This window comes from Pipistrellus kuhlii, unplaced genomic scaffold, assembly GCF_014108245.1.
Source record: "Pipistrellus kuhlii isolate mPipKuh1 unplaced genomic scaffold, mPipKuh1.p scaffold_m20_p_75, whole genome shotgun sequence".
Classification (NCBI taxonomy): Eukaryota; Metazoa; Chordata; class Mammalia; order Chiroptera; family Vespertilionidae; genus Pipistrellus; species Pipistrellus kuhlii.
The window spans coordinates 276539-299154 of NW_023425579.1; the positions used below are offsets into that span (position 1 = coordinate 276539).

A 22616-nucleotide genomic window follows, 5' to 3' on the forward strand; every position below is an offset into this window, starting at 1 on the left:
GCCCCAGCTGCTGCTCTGAAATTCATCCCTGAATTTATATTCAGGCCAGGCCATGCCTCCTAAGGGTTAGTTCCTAGCCCACTGGGGACAGAAATATTGATTTCCCACTGCAGGCCAAAGCGTGTTTGTGAACCACTGTGGCTTCTGCTGTCAGCTCAAGTCTTCTTAAAAACTTAAAAGTTTTTATTAAATATACTTATTACATATATACAAGAAAAGCAATCACAGTTTAAAGAACATCCGGGTTCTTGAATACAAGCTACGGTAATGAAATAGCCTGTCCTCCTCCCTTTCTCCTGTTCTAGGGTAACCGTTTATTTCTGAATTGAAATCCCTTTTAAATTCTCGCCATATTTGTGTCCTTAAATTATCGTTAAATTTGCAAAATTCTGAGCTTTACAGAGATGCAATCAGACCAGTTATGTTCTGTAAGCTGCTTCCCTCCCTCCTTCCTGTGTTGTCACTTGTCACTGTAATTAACTTTCACTAGTCTTTTGTTATATGAATAAATTTTACTTTTCCAGCAAACAGTTTTGGACATTTGGCTTCATTTTAGTGCACTGCTAATACAGTCGGCAGCAATGGATCTTTTAAAAAACATTTTTATTGACTTTTAGAAAGAGGGTGGGGGGGAAAGAGGAAGATGGATGTGAGATGTGAATGCTGAATGTCAGTGGCCTGCTTCCTGCACGACCACAACCCAGGCCCGTGCCCTGACCGGGAATCGAATCGGCACACTTTTGGTGCACTAGATGATGCCCAACGGAGCCACACCAGTCAAAGCTGCAATGAATCTTTTTACCTGCTGTTTCTTGAGTAGTGGTTTTCAAACTGTGGGATATGTCCCGACTGGGGATCAAGCCTAACCAATTGAGCTGCTGTGCCAGTGCCAGAACCAACCTTTTTGAAATGAATGAATTTAGGATGAATTTTAGATACATCTCATATTGTAAGGTGGCATTTCCCGCAGTGTTTGCATGTTGCAACACACATCCATATTCCCTGCCCCTCGACAGAGCCGGTCCTACCACGTAGCTCCTGGTCTGCTGCCCATCCACACACGCTCAGTAGTATGGTTTTTAAGGTGCGCCAATCTGGTGGTAGTGAAATGGCTTATCACTTTGGTTTTAATTTACGTTTCCCTGACTACCACGAGGCTGAGCAAGTTTCCTGTTTGTCAGCCTAGCTGGATTATTTTTTTAAAAGGTAATTTGTTCTCCCAATTGCACAAACTTAAATCTTGAACAAATCCATCTTTGTAACGAGAAGACTGCCTTCTGTGGACATTCGCTTGGAAGTGACGGCTGCGGGGCGCACACACAAACACAACTCCTCTCAGGTAGAGTACGATGTCAAAGGCAGAGAGAGGCAAGGGAACGGCCTCTGGATGAGCCATCCTTAAAAGAACTAAATTCTAGAGTGATCGACAGCAGACCTTTGATAGTCACAGGGATATACCCCAATACCTTTGAGAAGCATTTCATTATGAAATACTACTTCAGAATAATTTCTCTAGTAGAAGCCTGTGCAATAATCGAGAAAAGTAAGGCCGTACGTAGGAGCGGATGCTTGGAAATCAGTTGGGCTGATTCGTTGGATTGCATAGGCCAGCCTGTCAATCCTGATTCAAATCTGTGCTTCTGCAGAATCTGAAGTGACTTTTCTGGTTTTAATGCTTTGGAGTTATGTGCAAATAGTTGAGACCACACGTGTTAAGAATTTGAATGCTAATTGTCTTCTGCACTTCCTTTTATTATCATCGTAGCCTCTGCATCAGGATACACAGCAATGATAGCAGATTTCTTTTTAAAGCTTAGTATTAAATATTAAATATCTCTCCCCATTTTACATTACTCTGCCAAGAAAAAAATTGAAACTCAAGTTATCTGAAGCCTGGACACACTCCCATGATTAGCTGCTGCCTCGAAGTCGGTGACTTCTTCCTGCCGTCAGCAGATCCAGGCCCCAGAGGGACCAGTTACAATCATTTCTGAAAAGTGTGCTACAAAATGGATGGCCTGTTCTAAGCCACGTTACAAAGTAAGGACGGGGGTAAGGGAGGGACGTTTTCTTCCAGAAAAAATTTCTGAAGAGTCCCAGTCCATCATTTTTCCCCAAAATGGTTGGAGGAGGGATAAAATCTCAACGTGAGCTTCAAAGCGCTCTGTGCTGAGGGGACAGAGCTGCCTTGCTGAGGAGGCATGGCCAGTGGATCACCCCTCCTCGCGAGGGGCATGGAAAGCTTTCCCCCGCCCTGAGGTGGGAAGATGGGCTGAAGCCTGGCTGGCACTGAATTCTCTAAGAGGTTTCTTCTAGAAACAGACAACTCAGACGCTTCCTTTCACTTCAGCAAGGAAGTTATTTTTGAAAGCACTTGGGAAGGTCCCCTCCAGCCTTGCGGGGAGGCTCAGAGAAGAGAGTCATCAGTACAGCCGCCCTCCAAGCCGTAGCGGAATTCCTGAAGGTTGGAGACCCCGTAGAAGTGGACGAAGGCTGCTGCCACCACCAGGACGTGAAAAATCTGATGCGACTGGAACTGGGGGAACAAGAGATGACCCTCAGGGTGATGGCAAGGAGGGTTCAGACATGAGAAGAGAGCTCTTACCTCATCTAACTTCTCTCAAAGTTTTATATAAAAAAATGATATATTTGCTATGAAAAAATTTTAATATTTTTATTGATTTTAGAGAGAGGAAAGGGGAGGGAGAAACATCGATCAATTGCCTCTGGCATAGACCCTGACTGGTGGATTGTATGCACAACCTGGGCATGTGCCCTGACTGGGAACTGAACTAGCGACCTCTTGGTGCACAGGACGGATGCTCAAGGAACTGAGCCACACCGGCCAGGGCTAGGAATTTTAAAAAGTCTTATCAGAGCTCAGCCAGCTTGGCTCAGTGGTTGAACCTCCACCTAGGGACCAGGAGGTCATGGTTTGATTTCCAGTTACGGGCAGGAGGCAGCCAATCAGTGACTCTCTCATCGTGATGTTTCTGTTTCTCTCTGTCTCCCTTCCTCTCTGAAAAAAATAATTATAGAAATACACCAAAACATTCATCCTGATCACCTCCCCTCCCTGCCTACTTCCCCTGTACATATATGTACCCCAAACACTACATGACCCCATGTCTGTACTGCCTTTCACTCAGACCTTTCACTGGGGCCGGTCCCTGACCACAGGCACTGCCGGCAGGGCCGCTTCTTACCCATATGTCGAACTTCCCGGGAAAGAAGCGCTCAGGAATCCGAGCCGCGTAGAGGCCGGCCCCGGTGATGTACATCACAGCCATGAGGAAGAACCAGCCCATCTGGCCCACGGTGGTGGCCTTGACAAAGCCCTCGGCGATGGTGAAGTGCATGGTGGGCACGACGCCGCTCAGACCGAGGCCCAGGAACACCCCTGCACGGAGCAGACAAGACGGTCAGGAAGGGGACGGGGACGGCTGCCTGGAGGTGCACACTGCTGCTTCTCTCTGGAGTTCAAGTGTCTATGGCCATCAGCTACTTTTCAGGAAATTTGGCCACAAAATGGAGAACCGTTAGCAGCTATTTCTTCAACATCCGGAATGGGAAGAAGGCTGTGAAAGTGCTCATAAGGATATTACCCTCTAAACAGCACCAAGAACAAGCATCTCATTTTTATCGCTATTTGGTAGGCAAAGTGACAGACCAAACCCTCTGGGGCATCAGATCTGCGAGCAGGTACAACAGGTGAATGAGTCATCCTTCACCTGCTCGAAGCTCTGCTGCCATCAGGACTCGATGGCAAAGCTCCAGGTGCCTTTGAGGTGGGAGGAGTGGAGTTTCTTGTAAGATCAGAAAACATTAAGTAGCCAGGCTCTGCCCTGAGCAGGCAGACATTCAAGTTAGAAGCTGTTGTAGCTATTGGGACAGACAAGTGAGGTAAGAGGAAGGGGACCCCTGCAGTGCACACAACAGGGAAGCAGGGGAGGGGGGGGGGTCTGGGGTGGGGGCGGACAGGGACCACCTTCTCCACTCCTAGATATACCTCGTTAAAGCACCACGCCCAGCATGTGCTGATGCTTGATGAACATTTAATTCTTTTAACTCAGTTACAACATTCCAGATGATGATGAGGTGTTGCTGCAAGTAATGAAGCTGGAGAGAGGAGTGTAGGTGGCACAACTGAGAGATGCTCAGGCTTTAGCTGGTCCAGTGGCTGACATCCATTGGAGGCCTTCCGTATGCACCCGACCTGGGACCAGACCGACAGCCTGACTGGGAATGGAACTGCTGACCTCTGGGTGCAGGGAATGATGCTCAGTCAGCTGAGCCGCCCTGGCCAGGGCCGTACATTTTCGTAAGAGCAGTCATTCCTATACTTGCAGCCAGTTGACAAACTTGGTCATAATGTGGCTCATTAGCGTGCTTATGAAATATGAAACCTGGGGGTTAATGGAGCTTTAAAAGTCCATGCTGTTGCCTGACCGCCGTGGTTCAGTGGTTGAGCACCGTCCCAAGCACCAAAAGGCTGCTAGTTTGCTTAGGGCATATGCCCAGGTTGTGGGTTTGATCCCCGGTGGAGGGCATACGATCAACGTTTATCTCTCATCGACATTTCTTCCTCTCCCTCCCAGTCTCTAAATTAATAACAACAACAACAACAACACTGCTCTCAGGATTCCAAACACAAATCAGGGTTTGAGGGGCGTCCTCAAACTGCCCATCTTAGGGCCTAAGGTTGAGCCTATTAGGATCAAGGTTGTGCGATTACATCACCTTCGTACCCACCTGCTCTTGTCTGCCGGTGTTTAGGCGTGGCAAACCGGTCCCACTGTGCCACAATGATGGCGGAGATGCCCAGGACACAGATGATGGAGAGGTAGATGAGCCGTGGCTGTGGGGAGCAGTAGAAGGAGTAATAGAGCCAGGGGACAAAGCTCCCCATAATCAGTAGGGCAATCCCTGAATAATCCAGTCTGAAAGAGAGCCAGAATTAAAACGCATCAGTGGAGAAATGAAGGCTTCTATGGCTCGTTCAGCTGTGTTTTTATGTTTTCTCTTCTCCATTGGCTCGCAGACCTGACCATCGCCCGTCTCTCATCTGTATCCTGGATTGAAATCCCACAGGCCACACACCTGTCTTTGCAGTGAAGAGTTGCTATGAGTCCCAACCTCGGAACTCTCTTCCTCTCAGTCATGAAGAGCCACCCCCCTCCCCACCCCGGGCACTTAAATTCAGGAGCTGCTTCCAGCTTTTCGCTCGGGCGGGCTCTGACTGTCCCCCCAGCTCTGACAAGTTGAGTTCTAAAAACAAATCCTTAAATTGGGAGTCATATTAAGGGGTACTGCTGTTCTAATTGACTTTTAAATGATAAAAATGTATTTCCATTACTGGTGTTATTGGGGAAAAAACAAAACAACCCACCACCAAAACCAAAACCAACAACAAGAAGCAAACACGAACTCCAGCTCAGCACGGGGATTACGGGAGGCACCGGATGACAGGCATCGGGGCTTCCAGCGACGTGTGGGCAGCAGAGATAAGCCGCTTGGCTGCGGGTAGGCGCACAGCAGCACAGGCCACGCCGCCACGCCCAGTGACCCGGGTGCGTGGTCCTGAGAGGAGCCCACTCGCACCCAGCTCACACGGGACAGCACGAGGCAGTGGGAACCGCACTCCGCAGCTGGGTTCCAGCTGCTGAGGCTGCCGTGAGTTTTTCATGAAGGATTTAAATGAGCCTCACCGACAAGCTAGAAAGCCTTTCCTCTGGCACAGCAGGGTGTCTTTAGGGGTCACAGGACGTGACAGCAGGGCCTGGTATTCTCCCCCCGCCTCCCCCTCCCACCACACCAACCTCAGGTCTCCCACTCACTTGGAAAAAGTCCGAGAGACTTTCTCGGAGTGACAGTAGACGGTGTGAAAGAGCCAGGAGAAGCTGAGGCAGAGCACGGCGCCCAGGAAGAACATGCCGAACACCACCTTCTCCTGCAGCGGGGCCATGAAGTACATGTTTGGTCTCAGCATCGTCAGGATCCCCAGAAACAGGAACAGCACAAACCCTGGAAGAGGAAGAAAAGAAAGCCTGAGGAAGAAGGGAAGGTGTGCATATCGATGGTGTTAAGTCAGCGCTGACATGACAGGGTTTAGCTGTGGGAACTGTAGTCCAAAGTTTCTGGAGAAAATGGCACCAGGCACATAAACCCAGACAAAACGATCATTTAAGAAAGTGCTGGCATTCTGCTGTGACAAAGGGAACGCAGGAAACGGAAGGAGCTGTCTCCATGCCTCCAGCTTCCAGGGAGACCAGACAACACACCTAGTTGCATTTTCTTCTCCCATTTCTCATCTTCCCCCCCCGCCCCCGCCTGTCTTACAGACCAAGGACCAGAGCCGACCACGCTCACTGGCAGTTTGGAGGCGCAATACTGGCTTCCCACCGGCCAGAGCCATGGTTCTTCCTTCCCAGAGACACAGGCTGTAAAACTCCTTTCCCGCCCAGATCGCTCACCGAGCAGATGGGTCCAGATGTTGCCGGTCTCTGTGTGGATGCGGAAGATGCTCCGGAAGCAGGCCCGGAAGGAGGGCATGGGCGGGCGGTGGCCGTGGAGCAGGTAGTCGTTGTCTTTCAGCCAGTCAGGGAGCACGTCATACGGGATGACCCTCCAGCGTCCCTCCCAGACCTGGGGCAGGTGGGACATGAATATGCATGTGGCCCCCTTGACCCAGTCCTGGAGAGGCTGGCTGCCCCTGCTCTGCCCTTCCCTCGAGAGGCTGAGACAGTGTCCTTTGGAGCAGGGGCTCTTAACTCAGGACACATGGACAGCGAGCAGAATCCAGGACACTCAACATTCCCCTCCATCACAAGTGTGAGCAGCAAACCACAGTGGGATTAGAACTGTGACTGTCATCAACAGAAATCACAGATATTTTCATACATTAGTTTTACAGATATCAAAATATTTTTATTCATCACTACTTAGAACTTATAAATTTTGTCCTGGCCGGGTAGCTCAATTGGTTAGAGCTACCCAATACATAAAGGCTGTGGGTTTGATCCCTGGTCAGGGCACATACAAGAATCAACAAATGAATGTATAGATAAGTGGAACAACAAATTGATGTTTCCTTTCTTTCTTTAAAAATCAATAATAATAATTTAAAAAACCATGAATTTTTTTATTATTTTTATTTTTAAAAAATATATTTTATTAATTTTGTACAGAGAGGAAGGGAGAGAGATAGAGAGCTAGAAACATCAATGAGAGAGAGTCATTGATCAGCGGCCTCTTGCATACCCCCTACTGGGGATATGCCTGCAACCAAGGTACATGCCCTTGACTGGAATCGAACTTGGGACCTTTCAGTCCCCAAGCCTACGCTCTATCCATTGAGCCAAACTGGTCTCAGCAAAAAACCCATAAATTTTAATATAATATTTTAAAGCTTGTCATTAATGTGTATTTAATGTATTAATAAAGGAGCCCAATCACATTTTAATATTTTGATGACTGCCAAAGGGATCCACAGCAAAAAAAATAAAATTGAGAGCTCCTGTTCAGAACATATATAAATTTTTATTTATTTACTTATTTATTTTTATTGTTTAAGGTGTCTCCCCCCCGCCCCCCACTAACACTCCTGCTCAGAACATATTCTGAATAATGCTTTAACACACCAGGCAGTAAAAATCTGCTAGCCCGGTATTTACTGCACCTTAAGCAAAAACAAATCCACACGCAGTAACAGAAGGTCTTTAGCCCACCGTAGGCCCACCGCCCTCCCCTCCGGGCCTGAGCGCTCAGCACCTTGTACACGAACTCCTCCATCTTCTCCATGGCATGGTGGGCCTGCAGCGGGAGGGTCAGGACCCTCACCTCCTCCTCCTCCTCCTGGGGCGCTGGGCATGCTTGCTCTTCTTCAGCCTGCGTGAAAAAAGACACACAAACCAACCCAGCAGTCATCTCCTGCACGGGGCTACTTCAGGTCAGCCGTATTGGGGAAACCAAACGCAGTGCTGGTGCACAGGGCCTTGTGGCCTCTTCTCTGAGGCAGGACAGTTAAGTTTACGACACTCTGTTCAAGGTTTACTGATGCTGTGTGAATGCTGGCGTGAAGCTCAATTCACACCCAGGAGACAGGCTGATGGGAGCTGGAACGAGGGAGGACACAGGATCAGCACATAGTCCCCCCATTCTTTAAGTCTGAAGGCCCCCCCCTCCCCAATCTCTAGAATAGCGCTTCTCAAGTCCCCCATTTCCCAAATACTTCCATCTTCCAGACCACGAGATCCTCAAACAGTGAGCAGGTTTGAGGAGAACTCCTGGCAGAGGAAGGAACTCCGGAAAGACAACTCACTTTGGCTGGGTCAGTGATGCCGCAGGCACCCTTCTCCTCCAGCAGGGGCCCCAGTTCAGCCAGCTCCACCGTGTCGGTCTCCCTGTTACTGGCAGGAGCCCCATTGCCCTGTGCCACCGCCGGTCCTTTGTGAGCAGACATTTAGCTGGTACCTCAATGCCCTGCAGCTTCAGCTTGGGGGCGGGCTGGGTGTCTCGGCCCCAGGAGGCAGAGATCTCCCTGTGACGGCAGACACTGAAAGCAAACACAGGTGAGAAGGGTGCTGACAATTCGGTCCTCTCACAGTTCCATTTCCACAAGTCAGCACTGAGTAAGATGCTGATAAACTCACTTCTGTCTCCAATTCTCAAGGCCAATTAATTGCTAGAATGAAATCTGTTCCTTTTCCCTCTTTAATAGTATCCTTTACTCAGAACCCCACTAATCTTACAGGTGAGGCTGAAAACAGAGCACCTGGTTGCTTGCCTTCAAAGCATCTATGGTTTTTATACCAAACGGTCACCACAGAAAAACAGGTGTCTACCCTCAAACCTCCTCTCCCACCAATTTGTATGGACCCCATTGAGTGAGAAGAAATAGCCCATCAATCCCAAAGCTATTCTGCCCAAGGAAGGTCTGGCTTTGAGACTGTGGAGCAAAAATACGAAGTCAACACCTGGCTGTAACTACAAGCCCTCCCAGGCTTGGAAAGGAAGTGAGTGCCAGCTGACCCAGCTGGGTCTTCCCTACAGAAGCTCTGAGGAGTGCAGATGCCTGCATGCAGAGGAGCCTGTGGGCCAGCTGCCCAGTGGCTAACTTCCTGTACGGCCTACTATTATGATTCTATTATAGATTAGAGCGTGGGCTCCACACTCAGAGAACACGCTTCCCCACAACTTCCCTTTAAAGGAACAATAACTTACCTGGAAGCAGGAAGCGGAGGACAATCAGGAAGCCTTGCCCTTTGCCACACAAATACCCAACAACCGGCTCAGCGAGAGCTTGGCCAGCTACCACAGGTCGTAACCAAAGCCCCACTCAAACTTAGCTTTTCAGAAACCAGACAGGCACACAGATTCTTCCAGAAAACCAGAGAAACCTAGAACTCAGTTTTCTAGGAAGTCTCCAGCCCTTCAGGTGTTCCAGAGTTGGATTTCAGACAGCAGCCTTTAATCAGGCCTCAGGGTGATGAAAATATTGAAAAGTGCCCAAAGTGACCAGGTTTTCCCCCTCTCTCATAAACAAAGGAGTTTATTACTCACAGTTATAGCAGTCGCCATAGTATTAGCATTTTCTTGCCCTGGTCATCTGTGTCCCTGTAACTCCAGGGCAATGCAGAGGACCAGGTAACACCTGCACACGAATGAGTTGCTTTACAGGAGTGGAAACTAAGCTCAGGGAACCAAAACGTTTATAAGGGACAGTAAGGTGACTGCTCCCAGGAGAGACTGTCTCTTCCATGGCTTGTGACTGCATTTTGTACCAGTTCTTCTTCTAAAATCCAAGAGGAATCACACTTCCTTCTCAGAGATTATGGCTGGGTTTATGTAGTCAAATGAGGGCAGTCCTCAAGTTTCAAAAGTCATGCTGTGCTCAACTCTCAAGCACAACTGAAAGCAACAAGCAAACTTGGTTCAAGAGACAAACAATAATTCACCGTACAGAGGCCTTTACACCGTGTCAACACAGAGAGAGTTCCTCTTTCTTCAATTGCGCAAGACCGGCAAGACAGATGCCACTTGGGCAACAGCGGAGCCCGGGAGAACAGGAAACGGGAGAGGCAGCCCGAGTGAGAGGGAACGTTGGGAAATCCCTGTCAGCAGGCTGACCACAAAACACGTCTCCTCACAGGGAAGCACTCCCCCATCAACAGCTTTCCTAAGAAATAATGTATATTGCCGAAACTGGTTTGGCTCAGTGGATAGAGGATCGGCCTGCGGACTGAAAAGGTCCCGGGTTCGATTCCGGTCAAGGGCATGTACTTTGGTTGCGGGTACATCCCCAGTAGGGGGTGTGCAAGAGGCAGCTGATCGATGATTCTCTCATCGATGTTTCTAACTCTCTATCCCTCTCTCTTCCTCTCTGTAAAAAAAATCAATAAAACATATTTAAAAAATAATGTATATTGGAAAAAACATATGAACAGCTTTGGGCATTTTCAGAAGTCAGTCTCAAAAGGAGGATGCACGTAGCTTGGTGTACTGCTGGCAGTACTTCAGGGGTGGCCAAAACGTCCCTCTCAGGTGCAGGGGTCTAACACCACCTCGCTAGTAAGTGGATTCCTATCCCCGATTCCAGTCAGAGCCCTCAGTCCACAAGGAATGAACGGATGAACAGGGCAGCTTTCCAGCCAGCAAGCATGTGACTCGTTAACTTTTTATCACCAGCTGAGGGTTTATGCACTCTCTTGTGTTTGTTGGGCTTTCCCTGTCACTGAATATCGAACTCCTGTGTTTAGTGCAGACCCTAAAGCGTTCTTGGGTACGGTGCAAAACACAAAGGGGAACAAGGTGAGTCCTTTTCTTCAAGGAGCCTACAACCAGATGCACAAGGTAATCTGTGGCCCGTGCAAAGCCAGGGATACAAGAACCCTTGACCTAGCACAGCCACACACAAAGTTCAGTTTCTCTGGATGTTGGGAAACTATTTTACGGGAAGCAATCAAGAGTAATACAGACAAACTTTAAGTTGGGCAATTAGGGTCAGGAGATCAGATGCAGAGCCCAGCTTGGTAGCCTTAACACCTCATTTGATAAGAAAAGTGCCTTTGCCTAGCATTCTCCCGGGATAACCTCAGCCTTTGGCCACCAGCAAAGTCTTTTTTTTGTTTTTGTCCAAATCACTTGCTGCTAATTTTTCTGATTCCCTCCGACTCCTCTATTACTCACTCATATACTCCCTCCCCCTGGCATTGTCTCCTAGACTCAAGTCACTAAGCCTAACACCCGGTGACTCATGAACCCGCCATTGGCTACAAGATACGTCATGCAATGAAATACATACAGAGGAGGTCATCATAGTGAGCAAAAGTCCACTGTCCACTTTGGTCTTCTAAACTGTAGCAACACAGAGACAGGAGAGGGAGAGAGAGGGATCGGAGGTCTGGCGAGAAAGAAGAGCAGGTGATACTAGGACCTGAACATACAATTTCTGACAGGGCAGACCACTCAAACAGCTGGACGTTATTGCAAACAGTCTCTAGAACACATAAAACCTGCACGAAGCCCTAAGTTGTTAAGACGGGTTCTGTGAGCACTAAGGACTTCAGCCAGCTATATCCTTATGTATTTTAGAAAATTCACCACACCCGATAATAGCAAATTATAATTGGGCCAAATCCCACCAAATGCATTTTTTTTTTTTTTTGAGAGATTTCTTCAATCCCAGCTAATAAGTCTTTACCACCAAGCTTTCTATCTGGGTAAACCAGTATCAGGGAGTAGACTATGGAGGCAGGGAGGTGTTTGTGCTCCTATAAATTAGATAATCTTGTGCCACTCTTGGGAAGGACTGACTCTCAATCACTCGCCAGCCAGCTGGAGAGTTTACGTCCCTCACAGGTCTCTGAGACACTTATGCTGCGAGCCAGTTCCCAATGTTCCAGGCTACTGCACACTCCTTCCCTGCAGTCAGAAGCACAGAGCTTCTGGAGGTTTTATTCTGGGGTCCCTGCACCCCTAGAGGTTCCAAGGGTAGGCTCAGCCTATCCTGCCAGATTCTCACTAGTTCTAAAGCAAGGCTAGTCTAGCGGAAAAGACAAGACAGAGCACAGCTGCCTTCTCCCCGCACGCTGCTGGGAAAAGGTCTACTGCTAGAAAATTACCAACTGCAGGGACAGCCTCCGCTTTCCTACTTGATGCCAAGTCACTGGCTTAAGAGTCTGAAGCGGAAAATCACAAGCTTACGTCCTTTGTAGCTCTTCTCCAGCTAAAGCAGTCCCAGCAGGAGAGGTTTTTTATGCCCCGGCCCCCCCCCCCCCCAGACAGGCAAGCCTTTCAAATGCCATGATTAAAAAAAAAAAGAAGAAAGCAAGCGGTACACAGGCACAAGCAGCACTCTTAGCCAGTCCCCGTTTTTACGTGAATACCTGGCTATCAGTACATTACAGATACACGGTGAGTAGTCACACAGCATGGTGGTCACTCACACTGGGTGCCCCGGAAGCCCCAATGAAACAAACGCAAACCAAGCACACACTTAGAAGCCCATGACTGAGAACAGGTTTGTCTAGGGGGCACTTCCAGGGTCCTTTCGAACCAAGACAGCTACAAACTTTATAAGGAATAGCCACACCCCAACACTTCTGAGCAGGAAAAGAGAAATCGGAGTGCAGTGAGAGGAACAAAATCCAGGGAGCAACATCAGGGACGAATGCACCTTAAGGAGAAAACGTCATGATTTTAATGGGTGTCAGCACCAGCAACCCCCCCCCCCCCCACACACACACACTTCATAAAACTTCTAATCTAAAGATGGATGTTCAGTTCGCCAGGGTGACCACAGGGAGATGGAACTTAATGATGTCGTGTACCAGGAGTGTCGGTTTGGCTTTATGTTATAAGGAAGCAGAGACCTTCCAGGGAAATAGAGAACTGGCCTAGAAGGAGACATACATTTTGTTTTTGTTCTTTCTTTTTCTTATTTCCACCCCCCCTTTTTTTAGTCCTCCCCCCACCCCACTTTTCCATAAAGGATTTGTGGAAAGGTAAACTGAGGCCAGCCTGAAGACCCGGAAGATGGTCTGACAGCCGGCCATTAGCTGATGGAGCCTCCTGCCGCTTCCTGAAATTCTTTCCCACTTGCAGGTACAGTGACCGGATTTTTCTAATCCCTTGAGAATCACAAAAATGCTTGGCCACAGAACAAAAACACTTTCTGACTCTACTCTGCGAGCAGGTACAGTGGACACGCTCGATGGTGGGCCTCCACAGGCTCTGAGGACTGATTCCCCCCAAGGACCAACCAGGACCCTGGGCAGAAGGCACTCCCGGAGTAACTTCTGTGGCTGGGAGCTGGGACCTGTGATCTGACATCACGATCTGTTGAGCACCGCCCAGGGTGCACTCCTACTGCAGACGCTGTAAAAACATGGGGAGCAGCAGCTGCACCACAACAGGTGACCCTGGCCCTACCGAGAGAAAGCGGTGGGCAGACCCCACCGCTTCGTTTCAGAAAAGAACCATTCACTTGGTCTCAGTGGGCAGCGTCGCTCCCTTTTGCTGTCGGTCTTCTAGCTCCCGGGGGAGAGACTACGGGTAACTCAGGGAAAAAGTCCTACGTGGGCTCCGATGGCTCCTCCCACACCGGACTGTGTGAACTGAAATGCCGCGTCAGTTTCCCAGGAAGCAGGAAAAACCGAGGGGAAGCATCTATCTACTTTGTTTTCTTAAAAAACCAAAGGCGTGAAGGGCAAACCTCACACATTAAGATGACATACATCAGTGCAGAATTTCCGAGGGGATGAGATTTCCTTATCTGCACAAAGTAGTTGAGCCTCTGCTCCATGTCAGCGTCCAGGATTCCCGTAAACAAAGGTAAACTGCCCACCAGCCTCCGCTTTTCCAACACCAAAGGGGGGGGGGGGGGAGAGACACTGCCTGGGTCCGATCTGACAAAGATTGTAGGTCGAGGATCCTACAGGCAGGCGGTCCTAGGAGCCAGCCAGGCCCCCAGCCTCACCCCCGCTCCCCACGCGCTCGCGCCGCGGCCGGGCCCGGCCTTCGTTCCGGGCCCGGCCCTGCCCCAAGCCTGAGCCTCAGCCCGAATCCCGTCGCCTCTCCCGGCGGCGGGGCCCGGAGGACGCCGCACTCACCAGCTCGGCCGGCAGCTCGGCAGCCGGGGCCGCGGCCCATCCGCCCGCCAGCGGCTCTGAGGTCGCCCCGGAGGCGGCGCGCGGCGGGGAGGGGCCGGAAATGTTTACACCGCGGACCGCGGGGGAGCCGGGGGCGCGGCCGGCGGCAGGGCGGGGTGTCTCGGACCTCGGGGCGCCCCCGCCCCTCGCCGGCTCGCTCCCGGAACTTACCGCCGGCGACGGGCTGAGCTGGGGCCGCGGACGCCGCGCTACATCCCGCAGCGCCGCAGGCGGCCTGCAGCCCGGCGGCCCTGGTCCTGACGCTCCCCGCGCCGGAAGGGGGCCAGGCGCTGACGTCACCGCCGCGACGCAGCTCCTGGCCACGCCCCACGGGGCGTGTCTTCCTCCAGCGGGCCAATCACAGGCCCGCTCTCCTGAGCCACGCCCCCGCGCAGCTCCAATCCCGAGCCCCGCCTCCTGGGCTTCCTGAGGACCACGCCCCCTGCTGCACGCGGGAGGGTTGTCAGGGAGTTGGACCGGACCCCAACGAACTTCATCCAATGCAGGCAAGTCCCCCCATCTCACCGTGACCGGTGCCAGTTGTTGGCTCCTCCAAACACTCTGGGGTCCCTCCCCTATTTATTGAACGGAACCATCACGTGCCGAGTGCTAGGGTAAGCGTTCGTTGGGCGCCTGCTAGTCTTTGCAGAAACATAGTTGCTTCCTTCCTGGCAGGAGAACTCACTGCCAGGTTGTGCTCCCACGCTCCCCTTTTTCCAACTCCCCCCCCCCCCACCTGAGTGCAGGTCTGGGAGACACAGGTGGTGTAGCACTCCTCTTAACCACAGAAAGTGATTCGAGGCAGCGATTTTCGACCCAAGAGTCAGATCAGCAAAATTTATATATTTTTTAGTGTGCTACAGAATTTCAGTAATTAAGTTTACATGGGCTATGAGATGAAAAAGGCTGGATATCACTGATCGGAGGAACCACTTTCTCAGTTCTCCAGAGAATGGTGCATAACTAGTGCTACTTTAGATGGTAGTTGGTTAACGTCTATGGATGCCTGGAGGCAGTGAGATTCTCTTGGTGCTGGTTAAAAGCAGGGGCTTGAGTAACACAGACCCAGGCTTCCATTCCTGGTCAGCTGATGATCTTGAGCACCTTACTGAATGCCTCACCTGAGGAATGGGAAGAAAGCCGTGCTACTTCGCTGGGTCTTTGTCAGGACTGAGATGATTTACGCAGGCTCTCTCGTATGATGCCAGGTGAATGGCAAACGCTTCATACGTGTTAGCTGCTAAGTGATGTCTGTTGTATAAAACCCTCAGAAACATTCATTGTCCACAGGACTGACTTTAATTTTCTTCAGCGAGACCTTGGCCAAATCCTTAATCTTAAGACTCAGGATTATCATAAGGATGAAATTGTGAATACTTAAGCAAGTGTCTGGTTTGTGGCTGTGAACTCAGCCACGCTTTTTCTTCTTTTCCTCCTCCTCCGAATCCTCCACCCATCCATATCTTTTATCTCTTCTCCGATAATTATTTATCACACGTCGATCTTATTTTAGACTAGGAATTCTTAGGGGGTGGGAGACCAGTTTTGTCACGGTGTTTGGCACATGGCAGGCCCTAAATAAATGTTTGCATATTGAGTGGATGAGACAGAAACCCGTGCAAAACAAGGAACAATGACCTTGTGTGTGAAAAGTTTTGTGTGCTGTGTGTGCTGCTGTACTATCTGAACCCAACAATCCTAAGCACAATTTTCCTTTTTGGAGATGAGGAAGCTAAGATTCTTCCCTGTATACACAGCTAGTAGTGCACACATGCTAGCTGACCAAGAAATGTTTGATGGAAATACCAGTAACAGAATTTACTGGTTCTGCTTTATGGAAGGGTTGAATTCTCAGGGTCCCATAAGCCGACTTTTAGGGGCCCCAGAGAGAGCAATACATGGTTCCATGCAGAAAATCAATGCTGGCCTTTCCTCCTGAGACAGATGCAGTTTTATCCCAACGGGACTAACAAAAAGCTGCCTGGTCCTACCCTGGGAGTTGGGAGTGGATTGGGTCATGATGTCATAACAGGAGAGGGCAGACAAGACGGATGGGCAGGGGAGGGCAACTCTGTCCAGGCACCAATAAGTCTGGCCGGGCTGATGTCAGGTTTTTTTTTTTTTTTTTTTTAATGTATTTTTATTGACTTTAGAAATGATGATAAAGGGAGAAATAGAAACAATGACCAGAAAGAATCACTGATTGACTGCCTCCTACAGGTCCCCTCCTGGGGATTGATATCCCACCCGGGCATATGCCCTAACCTCCTGGTTCACAGGTGAACACTCAACCACGGAGCCACATCAGCTGGGCTTAGGTTACTTTTAAAGGAGAAGGCTTCTCTTCCAAACAAAAAGACAATGCTTTTATTTGTGTGCCAGGTACCCTGAAGGGTGTCGATGGTGAAGGAAGGGTCAAGAGGAGGGAGAAGGAAGAATGGCCAACAAAAGGACTACTGGACCTGGGCTCAAAACGCATCCCCTTTCAGCTGTACTCTGTCCCCCACCTGAAAAGCCTCCAGGGAGAGAGTTAAGCTTCTGCTTCTGCTGAGACAGCTGCAAAGATGATCACAGTTTGGGGACAGCTCATTTTAACACCCAGGACAACTGCTCAAGGGTTCTTGGGAAGACCTGGAAGAATTCTGTGCTGAGAAGCCCCCTTCCTCCCAAAATTCTCAGGTGTGAAAAGCCTTGGAGACAAGACCCCTAGACACAATAGCCCTACAGGTATCCCACTGGGGCCTCAGTCCATTTATTCGCACAGCCAGGGGTTCCTGCCATAAGCAGCAGCCTCAGGCTGTGGACAGCCACTTCCCTCTAGCCTGGGCTGGGCAGGAAGAGTCAGACATACAAGTACATATTTGAAATTCCTTTCTCTGAGGCCTGCAGGTCTGAAGAAACCACTTGCTCCTCTCCTGCAACCTCAGTGAGACTAGCTCTAAAAGTCTGCTCAGCTTGCACTCACAACGAATCTGCTACGAGTTAAGCACTGAGCAGTAAGTAAAACAAATCACATAGGTTGTTCCTTCCAACACAGACAAAGAAGAGTGCGATGCTACCCAGGAATCAGCCAGGCTTGGAACGAACGTACACTGCTCCATGGCCTGACCTGGGCCTTTTGTCACAGGGAGGTTTGGAGGGGCCTTCCAGGGAACAACTCAGCCTTAGCTCTCTTCCAGGGCTACAAGGATGCGGTTCCTGTAGGTGTACCATCAGATTTCAGCTTCAGAGAAAGACAGAAGGCTTATCCTCCAAGGAAAGAGATCTAGGACTTACAGCAGCCGAGCACTGACCGGGAACATGGCCGGGAGCGGTCAGTAGGTGAAGCGCATCTTTTGAGAGTAGCCCAGTTTGTCCAGGGTGGGGTGGCAGGCCAGCTGCACCATCGGGGGAGGCCCGCAGAGGAGCAGCAGCACATCGCCCCCCGGGGGTGGCAGGTGCTCCCGGATCATGTCCGCAGTCACAAAGCCCCGGCTGTAGGCCCAACCTGCAGTGGAGAGGAGAACAGTCACTCCAGACCCCTGCTGGCAAGGGGTGTAGGGCCCTGAGGTGGGGAGGCCCAGGAAGGCTCTGGGGAAGGAGTCAAGTGAAACACAGACTGCACTCAGCCTGCCTCAGCAGCACAGCCGTTCCTGCCCCCGCCCGGTGAACAGGAAGCTAAAGGAAAGGGCCAGGGGACCACTGCATCCCGGTACACAGACGTGGGAGCCCAGCAGTGTCAGGAAGGTTGGTTCCATCGAAACCAGAACCCAACAGGGGTGAGGCCCTGCTCCTGGGATATCCAGCATGGGGAGGGTACCTGCTGGGGCATGATCCAGAGTGAACCAGAGTTTAAAGCGATCAGGATATTGCGCCTGCAGCTCCTCCAAGTCCTCCCGCAAGATGATGTCCTTTTCAGTCTGACATGAAACGGAGAAACAAAGTCTTTAGGAATCTTCTCAGGCCCACATAACATTTTGTAACCAGGAGAGAAAAAGAAAACACGACTGTTTAGGTTGTTAGGATGAGGGGCAAGGAAAGGGGAGCGGGTTTTATTTACACAGCATGGTGAAATAAAGATGGCATATTTAACCCAGGTAACCCCATGAGCAAGTTTTTATGCTCAGGACGATATTCCAAAAATGTTTTCTTCTTTCCTTGGGCCCAGGGGAGGAACTGGCTCAGGGCTTTGTCCTCTTATTGTGGCAGAGGGTCCTCTAGCTACTGGGGGGTCTTGGGCACTGGCCTGTTTCTGCCCATGGGTGCCACATCTCTGAGCTGACCCACACAACTGAAGAGTCCCAGGACCGAGAAAAGCAAACCAACCTGGTTGGCAAAAAGCAAAGAGCAGTGGGTTGGATCTGTGGGGTCTTTCAGGATGGCCCGGATCAGCTGAAGCATCGGGGTGATTCCTGCACAGACAGCCACAGGGAGACATGGCAGCCACAGCTTACCTGTTCCAGCTCCTTAGCCAACCAACGCTTTTATCTGAATGCGTCCCGTTCACCACCGCACCCACCTCCATTCAGTGTCCAAATCCTCTAACCTCCTGTGTGTTCTCCAGCACCCACTTTTCTAGGTAGACATGCCTCTTACCATAAACTCACAACAATTCCTATCTGGTAGGTGAACTGTAGTCATGCTCCATAGTCACATAAAGCTCATATTGTTAAAGTCTCTCTAAGACTTCCTCTCAACAATCCCTGTTGGTTAGGACTCAGATGTCACAGGTGTGACTCAGTGGGACAGGGCTGAGGAGGGCTGGCAGGTTAAGGTCAAGTGTTCTGGGACCAGGCAGAGCTGGACACCAATCCTTTACCTCTTAACCTCTTTGCAGCTGCATTTCCTCATCTGTAAAAGGGAAAAGCAACTACCCACTTCACAGACTCAGGCGTAAAGAGACTACCACAGTGGTGAATATTGGAAATGTCCAATGCTAACTCCCTTCTTGACTGGCCTGTTCCTAGCTGTGTCCCTGTTCTCATCTGAAGGAGATCCATTCCGTGTGAGGTCTTAAGGAGAGTACAAGTGAATTATTTCTCATTCTGTCGGTTAAAAGAACTTGCTTTTGGTTTCTACCTGATCATGATTTTATTTTTCAGGTACTGGGGAGCCCTGGGCATTGCTGGGAGTCCCAATTCCCAGCTTGATCTTGATCCCAAAACCTTCTGAGGGCCCCTGGGAAGCTCTCATGGCGACATCAACAATGGTGGGAGAGACGGGCCCCCAAGCAACACACACCTGTCCCGCCGGCGATCATGCCCAGCCTCTTCGCCACGCGGGTCTCTGGTGGAGACTTTTTGTTGGGCTGAACGCTAAAATTCCCTGAGAAGTCGAGCGAAGAAGGGGCGGAAGAGTGGAGTCAGCGGAGCAAACGAAGAAAACAAATGCAGCGCTAAAAACGTCCCAGGCCAGGTTAGCAGCTGCAATGAAATCTGACCCTGGAGCCGGGTGGACATCTGAGTTGAGCCAAACCCTAATAATACACAGGAGGGACAATGGGGCCGGGGCCACATTTATTAACCACCAGTCAGTTCAGGCCCACACAACTGAGTCAGCAGCTGCTTTGGGCAAGAGGGTCACCCCTAGTCAGGGCAAGGGGCCTGGGGACAGGTGTGAATCTCCTCTTCCAAGTGCGCAGAGCAGCCCCAGGGACTTGCTCAAGCTACTCCCCTGGGAAGGGCTAAAAGCTCTCTGAATAGCTCAGCCTGAAGGGCGAATCTGTGAGGCAGGGCTGCTTCACTTATCTCCACAGCTGTCATGGTGGGCGAATTCAGGTGGACAGGGAACTGACCCTGATCCCGGTGACAGGTGGGCTGAGACCTCTGCCCCTCTATACTGTCAGAGCTACGTGTACAGGAAGGGCAGCCCTGGCCCCTCTGCACGGCACGTGTGCCCAGAGGACAGGAGAGCTGGGGGGGCTCAAGGAGCAGAAGGGCCGTTACCTTTCCCCGTGTAAGTGAGCAACCCACTTGGCCCTCGAAATTCCACCACATCCCCAATCTCCAGGCTATCCAGGTACTGGGACATCTTCCCTCCCTCAGGAAATTTGGGGTGAACGCCTTTCAGGTAGACCTGATAAGACAGAATGGAAAAGACTTTATTTGGGAGGGCATACAGAAGGCCAAGAGACACATGAAAACATGCCCAAAGTCACTGATCATCCGAGAGATGCAAATCAAAACGACAATGAGGTACCATCTCACACCTGTCAGAATGGCAATCATCAACAAATCAACAAACGACAAGTGGTGGCAGAGGATGTGGAGAAAAAGGAACCCTCGTGCACTGCTGGTGGGAATGCAGACTGGTGCAGCCACTGTGAACAGTATGGAGTTTCCTCAAAAAACTAAAAAATGGAACTCCCATTTGACCCAGTGATCCCACTTCTAGGAATATATCCAAAGAAACTAGAAACACCAATCAGAAAGGACATATGCACCCCTATGTTCACAGCAGCACAATTCACCATAGCTAAGATTTGGAAACAGCCTAAATGCCCATCAGCAGATGAGTGGATTAAAAAACTGCGGTACATCTACACAATGGAGCACTATGCTGTGGTAAAAAGAAGGAATTCTTACCATTGGCAACAGCATGGATGGAACTAGAGAACATCATGCTAAGCGAAATAAGCCAGTCAGAGAAAGATAAATATCACAAGATCTCACTCATTTGTGGGATATGATGAACAACATAAACTGATGAACAGGGACAGATCCAGAGACAGAGAAGCATCGATCAGACCGTCAAACCTCAGAGGGAAGGTAGGGGATGATGGGGGTCAGGGGGAGAGATCAACCAACGGTCTTGCATGCCTGCATATAAGCCTAACCAATGGACACAGACACCAGGGGGATGAGGGCATGAGTGAGGGTGCTGGGGGTGGGGGGACAATGGGAGGGATAAGGACACATATGTAACACCTTAATCAATAAAGAAAAAAAAAGACTTTATTTGGACTCTCTAGGCTGGGGCCATGTATGCACATGCTGTCTTTTCCCCAGTCCACGTACTCTTCATAGCTACAAAGGACACCCATCTCCTGCTATCTGACAAACTTAGAAGTTTCCTCAAATCCCAGACAAAGTAGGGTGGAGAGCTCCCAGGGTTCCTTCCTATCCCCTTACCTTGATGACAAGATCCACATAGCCTTGGTCTTCGTCACTGGAGACAGGAGTGTATGGTCTGATGACCAGGCTGCCATCGATTCGGGCTGATAGGTAGACATGTTTGCCTGGGGACCATGCAGAGAACGAGATGAGGGTGGCTTGTGGATGTGCTGCCTTCCAGTTACCTTTCAAAATACCCAGGGAGGTTTGAGAGAACGAGGACATCTTGCCCCCATAAGCTACCAGGCAGGGAGGACTCACCCCTTGGAGCCCCCAGGGGAACCCCTCTTCAATGCCCAAGGGACAAACTCTACTCAGTTACAACCAGGGCCTTAGCAGCAGCAGCAGCAGCAGCAGAGAAGCTAATGAGTATAAAATGAGTGTTTGCTCAGGGGGAGGAAGAGCAAATCCTGCGGGGAGGAGTGGGACTGCTGAGTGTTAAAAGATGTCTGGGGCACAGAAGCCACACCCGAGAATGAGCCAGTGACAACCTGGAGGATCCAGCCAGGCGAGGAAGGGGAGAGAGTGAGGAGGGAGGGCATGGACGGAAGCTGCGTGTTTTGGGAGACTCCAGAAGGAGAATCGCACTCTTAGGATGCCAGGAAAAGGAGCCCACACGTTCCTTACCCACAGGCAGCCCCAGCGTGTGCTGGGCGGTGGGCAGGGCAAATCGGAACCTCCTGGTGTTGTGGCTCACAGTCTGGAGGGACGGATGACAGTGTCACCAGGACATCCCAACCGCAGTGGACGCTGTGGCTTCACATCAGGAGGGGAGCTCTGGTCCTGCCTCTACCCCAAACCCCTTCCTCCTCCGCAACTCACCGTCTTATCTAGCAGCCGCAGCAGGTACTTCTCATTGGGGTCCAGGAGAGTGACCAGGGGGCGGCGGGACCTCCGAAGCAAGTAGGAGCCCAGGGCCAGGCCGAGCAGAGTCAGCAGCCCCGCCCCGAGGGAGGCCAGCAGGCCTGGGCTCTGTGGGGAGAGGAGGCGCGGTGACCGCCCCGCGGAGGTGACCGTCCCGCCCGAGCCCCAGCGCGGGAGCAGGCGCAGGCCGGAGGGGTTCCCTGGGCAGGGTCTTGGGACCCGCCATCAGGGCGAGGGCGGAGGGGGAGACCCCAGGCCCATAGCCGAGGGGCCAGAACCAGGTGGAGTGGAGTCCCTGGGGCAGGGCCTGGAGTCCGGTCTCACCAGCTGGAACCCCATGACCGAGCACCGCGTCCTCCACCGCTGCGCCCGCGGGGTGTTCCCACGAGTCGCCGCGGGGCGGGCCAGAGGCGGGGCCTGGAGAGAGCTGGGCTGGAAGGGGCGGTCGAGGGCCCGGAACCGGGGAGGCGGAAGGGGCGGGACAGGAAAAAGAGGTGAGGCCTTACTGGAA

The 22616-nt window shown here is 51.0% G+C and overlaps 2 protein-coding genes across 7 annotated transcripts; both read right to left on the reverse strand.

Annotated features, from left to right (window-relative positions):
* Positions 1 to 1718: 1718 nt before the first annotated feature.
* On the reverse strand, positions 1719 to 14459 carry ADIPOR1 (adiponectin receptor 1). Of its 5 annotated transcripts, none has more exons than XM_036423006.2 (8): positions 14322 to 14459; positions 8321 to 8554; positions 7771 to 7887; positions 6474 to 6645; positions 5838 to 6024; positions 4753 to 4940; positions 3207 to 3400; positions 1719 to 2536 (listed from the first exon to the last, which is right to left on the reverse strand). In XM_036423006.2, exons 2-8 carry the CDS (start codon positions 8459 to 8461, stop codon positions 2408 to 2410), a joined length of 1128 nt encoding a protein of 375 aa, XP_036278899.1. In that variant the 5' UTR covers positions 8462 to 8554; positions 14322 to 14459; the 3' UTR covers positions 1719 to 2407. The 5 variants fall into 5 exon arrangements, with proteins under 5 accessions (XP_036278899.1, XP_036278896.1, XP_036278898.1 ...); XM_036423003.1 differs by having other exon boundaries at positions 8321 to 8534; positions 14322 to 14445; XM_036423005.2 differs by lacking the exon at positions 14322 to 14459 and adding an exon at positions 14112 to 14204 and having other exon boundaries at positions 8321 to 8534.
* A 2812-nt stretch (positions 14460 to 17271) lies between these two features.
* On the reverse strand, positions 17272 to 22612 carry LOC118710499 (NADH-cytochrome b5 reductase 1). 2 transcript variants are annotated; one of them, XM_036423007.2, is made up of 9 exons: positions 22430 to 22612; positions 22064 to 22213; positions 21869 to 21941; positions 21260 to 21426; positions 20075 to 20204; positions 19371 to 19454; positions 18456 to 18541; positions 17950 to 18049; positions 17272 to 17637 (listed from the first exon to the last, which is right to left on the reverse strand). In XM_036423007.2, the coding sequence occupies exons 1-9, from the start codon at positions 22442 to 22444 to the stop codon at positions 17465 to 17467; spliced, it is 978 nt and encodes a 325-aa protein (XP_036278900.1). In that variant the 5' UTR covers positions 22445 to 22612; the 3' UTR covers positions 17272 to 17464. The 2 variants fall into 2 exon arrangements, with proteins under 2 accessions (XP_036278900.1, XP_036278901.1); XM_036423008.2 differs by having other exon boundaries at positions 21260 to 21366; positions 22430 to 22608.
* Positions 22613 to 22616: the final 4 nt, after the last annotated feature.

Coding starts and splice junctions, on each gene's coding strand:
- ADIPOR1 (XM_036423006.2), bottom strand. CDS start 8,461: ATGTCTGCTCACAAAGGACCGGCGGTGGCACAGGGCAATGGGGCTCCT. Junction 6,025..6,473: donor CATCTGGACCCATCTGCTCG/GTGAGCGATCTG, acceptor TTCCTCTTCCAG/GGTTTGTGCTGTTCCTGTTT. Junction 2,537..3,206: donor CCGGGAAGTTCGACATATGG/GTAAGAAGCGGC, acceptor TTGTTCCCCCAG/TTCCAGTCGCATCAGATTTT.
- LOC118710499 (XM_036423007.2), bottom strand. Junction 18,542..19,370: donor CATGATCGCCGGCGGGACAG/GTGTGTGTTGCT, acceptor CTGTCTGTGCAG/GAATCACCCCGATGCTTCAG. Junction 18,050..18,455: donor CTTTGCTTTTTGCCAACCAG/GTTGGTTTGCTT, acceptor GTTTCATGTCAG/ACTGAAAAGGACATCATCTT.